This window comes from Coregonus clupeaformis, unplaced genomic scaffold (assembly GCF_020615455.1).
Source record: "Coregonus clupeaformis isolate EN_2021a unplaced genomic scaffold, ASM2061545v1 scaf0007, whole genome shotgun sequence".
In the NCBI taxonomy this organism is placed as follows: domain Eukaryota; kingdom Metazoa; phylum Chordata; class Actinopteri; order Salmoniformes; family Salmonidae; genus Coregonus; species Coregonus clupeaformis.
The window spans coordinates 1,962,395-1,966,114 of NW_025533462.1; the positions used below are offsets into that span (position 1 = coordinate 1,962,395).

Consider the following 3,720-nt stretch of genomic DNA (forward strand, 5'->3'; position numbering starts at 1 on the left):
CATGAGTGACAGAACACTGAGCCAATCACGGTGCAACTAGAGAACATTACCAACACCTACGCTCCGTATTTTCTGCTGGCTGCCCCACCACCACAGAAAGCACTGAGCTAGGCTGAAACACCTGCATTTTGGAGCTGCCTTGCTCAATAAGCAAAACAGAGACCATGTTTGGCTTACTGATTGCCACTGGTCCTGAGGAAGATGAAGTACATGATGACTAAACACAGAGGACTATTAAGGTGGCAAACAGCATGACATCTGATATCACTCTGCTTTACATGGATCCTACATGATGCAGGGCTTGTAACCAATCTGTGTTAGCCCTCAAGGCTGTTGAAATGTGTGATAAATAGGCCTGCAGGTTTAACACTTGTTATAACAATGTGCGAGCTTTCATAATGCCTTAAGGTTTACAATATTTCATATGTTTCTTCTCTACAGGGAAATATTAAACAACAGCTGGAGGCCATTTGTGATCAAATTGGCTTCCTCCAATCTTTGTGCAAAAAGTTTGAGCATACGTTTATCAGTTTGAGGCTGCTGACTGAAGAACTTTTCAACTACGGATTGATTTTTGCAAAAATTAAGCTCTGCAAGTGAGTACTGTAAAAATACATTATTGTTCAACATAATTTGTGAAAGGTGTGGAAATAGCTTTTCATCAGAGAGGCACGGTACTGTAGTAGAAATGTCATGTTTGATTTGATTGATTGCGTGGTGTATCTCTATAATTCATATTTCTACAAACATGTTTCAGACGAAAGACATTGCTGGATGTCATTTAAAGTAACTGTACAGTGGAAATCTCACTTTTAAAGTTCATATTATATTAACTCATACCCAAATAATGTTGTTGACTCATCCTATACTCGTATTTGTAGCAAAAGCAAACGAGTGAGAAAAAAAACACTTAAAAACCGCATCTCAAACTCATATCTTAAACAGACCTTTTCAAAAATTATTTATATTTCCTCATAGAACATGATGTCATCTCCCTGAAGAGGATGAGCTGGACAATCAGCTGTCTACTCACGTTAATATTTGTAATGACCGACATACGCCCACACCATTCTGTTGTTGGGGTACGTTGACACCATTCACAGAAAAGCTGCTTTTTCACATACTTAATTACAATTTTTTGGAAGGAAAACTATTTAACTTATATTGTAAATAATTACAAGTCATATTTCATAGAAATCTGGAAACACTTGGCAGTTACTTTAAGCTACTAACCAAGCAATCAAGATTCTTTACAGATAACTGAGATTCTAAATAAAAAAGGTTGCCAAAATGCCCACATGAGTTCCTAAACATTGTAATTAAACGCTTTATCGTAAAAAAAAAAAATACTATATGTTAATCAGTAGAAATTCTAATTGGATATATTTATAGAGTTATGTTAGAGGTGTCAAAGAAGGGTTGGAGTTGTAATCTCTATCAATTGAGGTTAATTTTTTGCCTGGCCAAAAATTTCACACAAACAAACATAAAAAATGTTCAACATTTGGGACTAAAATAGCAAAAGGTTAACATTTGTACATTATACAAAATGTACTGCAATTTAAGAATGACACATACACTATTATGAACCAGATAGTTCGAGCCCTGGATGCTGATTGGCTGAAAGCCATGGTATAAGAGACAATATACCACAGGTATGACACAAAATGACTTACTTACTGTTCTAATTACATTGGTAACCTGTTTATAATAGCAACAAGGCACCTCTGGGGTTTGTGGTAAAGGGCCATTATACCACAGCTAAGGGTTGTATCCAGGCACTCCACGTTGCATGGTGCATAAGAACAGTCATTAGCCATGGTAAATTGGCCATATACCACACTCCCTCTGGCCTTATTGCTTAATTATAATACATTATTTCAGAACATAATCATTCCATCAACTTGATCATCCATGTATATGCTTGTGTTGTGACTAGTTTGAAAAAGAAAGAGCAAGAGGCTGGCAGCATAGCATTGTCTTGACAACAGAACATCCATCTTCTCACTTTGGAATCTGGATACTGGCTGCTTGGTCAGTAGCTCAGGTCCAAAACTTCATTTGGTCTAAAGATTCACAAAAAGACCACATGAGTGGAAGATCGGAAGACATAACCCCATATTTTCATATTAATTAATACATTCTACTCAATAGTGTTTCAATTAACAAGCACAATTATCATCGCTATACTCTTTAGTTGTCTGAACAGTGACTTAAGGGTATGTCGAACGGTTTCTTGTACTCACTTGCAGGCCTTAATGTTAACGCAGATGGTCCTCACGTCATCGCCTGTGCTAAGCTCCTCAATCAGCACCCACAAGTGTTTTTTCACCAGGCCTTTACACATAGATTTTAGGAAGCCAACATTATCGCAAACGGACAATAGTGTCTGCTTTATCTCCTCCTATTGACGAGAAATCATCATCCACATCAGTTGACATTTTCAGAGAAATATCACAGTAAATAGTAAATAGTGCAATTTCATGAAGAGACACTCTTATGAATTGTAATGCTATGGTAGCTACCGGGCTAGAGGAAGTGGAGATGGATTTCTTCACTTTGTTCAGTGCCCACTTACACACCCAGCAGGTTCCCTTTAGCTGTTGCTCCTTTGGAAAGCACAAACAGACAAGAAAGGACATGTTAGAAAAATTTAATAATCTGTCGCTGTGCCCTTGAGCTAGGCACTTAACCCTAATTGCTTCAGGGACTCTGTACAATGGTGATCCTGGCCGTGACCCCACTCCCTGTGGGTGTCTCGGGGGTACTTGGGATATGCAAAAAAACACATTTCCATTACATAATTTGTTTAACAAGACAAATAAACCCCCCCCCAAATTATTATTATTACTTAAATTATGGTGTGATGTATTCAGTGTTATGGTTGAAGTACATTTGAATATGTATTGTCAGGTTGGACAGTAGTTTCTTCAGTCAATGTATGTCTTTAGTTATATTTACGGCTATGGTTAAGTTCTGTTAAACAGTAGGAGGTTGAGTATTCCAATAGGAAGTTGTAGAAATGTCTACACTTTCTCTTAGTTCATAACATTTTGACCATAGCATACTATTACCATGTGCTTTTCCGGCTGTGCTTCCACTACTTCCTGGTCATCAGGGTCAACCTCTTGGCGTTGCCCATGGATCTCCCAAACTGTGAAGAAATAATGATACAACAGTCACTCCCATGATGGGTCCTTTACTTGTATTGTACTGAAACCAAAGGTGAACTTGGAGTTGATTTAGGCCCCCCTACCCACAGTTCCCCTTGCACCCTGACCCAATGTATGTGCTGCATATACAGTAGTTACTACTTGAGTTAACAAATGAAATCTTACCTGAACAAGCCAGCAGACAGAGGGCAAGGAGGAACAGAGATGTCTTCATGATTTGCGGTGGTAGAGATGTGAAGAGTAAAGTCGTGTTGGGGTTTGGTAAAGTGACTTATGAATCAGACAAGCCCCTTTATATATAGAGGCCCCTCTATCTACAGCCCCCTGTACAAACCCCACCTACGACCTATTGATAGTACATCTCACATTGACCACAAAACACAAACCTTACAAGTCAACAGGATGTTACTTGTGGTTTTCATAATCACCTTTTTCCATCTCTCCACAGTCTGATCTTCATTTTAATTTCATTTTAATTAGTCAATTACAGATTAAGCCATGTACTGTATGTCATGGAAAGAGCAGGTGTTCTTCATATTTTGTACAC

The 3,720-nt window shown here is 38.3% G+C and overlaps 1 protein-coding gene across 1 annotated transcript; it reads right to left on the reverse strand.

Moving 5' to 3' along the window:
• Positions 1–1,917: 1,917 nt before the first annotated feature.
• LOC121565098 (antimicrobial peptide NK-lysin-like) lies at positions 1,918–3,421 on the reverse strand. Its single transcript, XM_045212338.1, has 5 exons — positions 3,339–3,421; positions 3,075–3,154; positions 2,526–2,609; positions 2,247–2,404; positions 1,918–2,066 (listed from the first exon to the last, which is right to left on the reverse strand). Exons 1-5 carry the CDS (start codon positions 3,385–3,387, stop codon positions 2,036–2,038), a joined length of 402 nt encoding a protein of 133 aa, XP_045068273.1. The 5' UTR covers positions 3,388–3,421; the 3' UTR covers positions 1,918–2,035.
• Between the last annotated feature and the right edge of the window lie 299 nt (positions 3,422–3,720).

Excerpts from the sequence above, each read along its gene's own strand:
- LOC121565098 (XM_045212338.1), bottom strand. The coding sequence starts at position 3,387 with ATGAAGACATCTCTGTTCCTCCTTGCCCTCTGTCTGCTGGCTTGTTCA. Across the intron at positions 3,155-3,338 it reads CTGTCTGCTGGCTTGTTCAG|TTTGGGAGATCCATGGGCAA; the intron begins GTAAGATTTCAT and ends ATTTCTTCACAG. Across the intron at positions 2,610-3,074 it reads CACAGCCGGAAAAGCACATG|GAGCAACAGCTAAAGGGAAC; the intron begins GTAATAGTATGC and ends TGCTTTCCAAAG.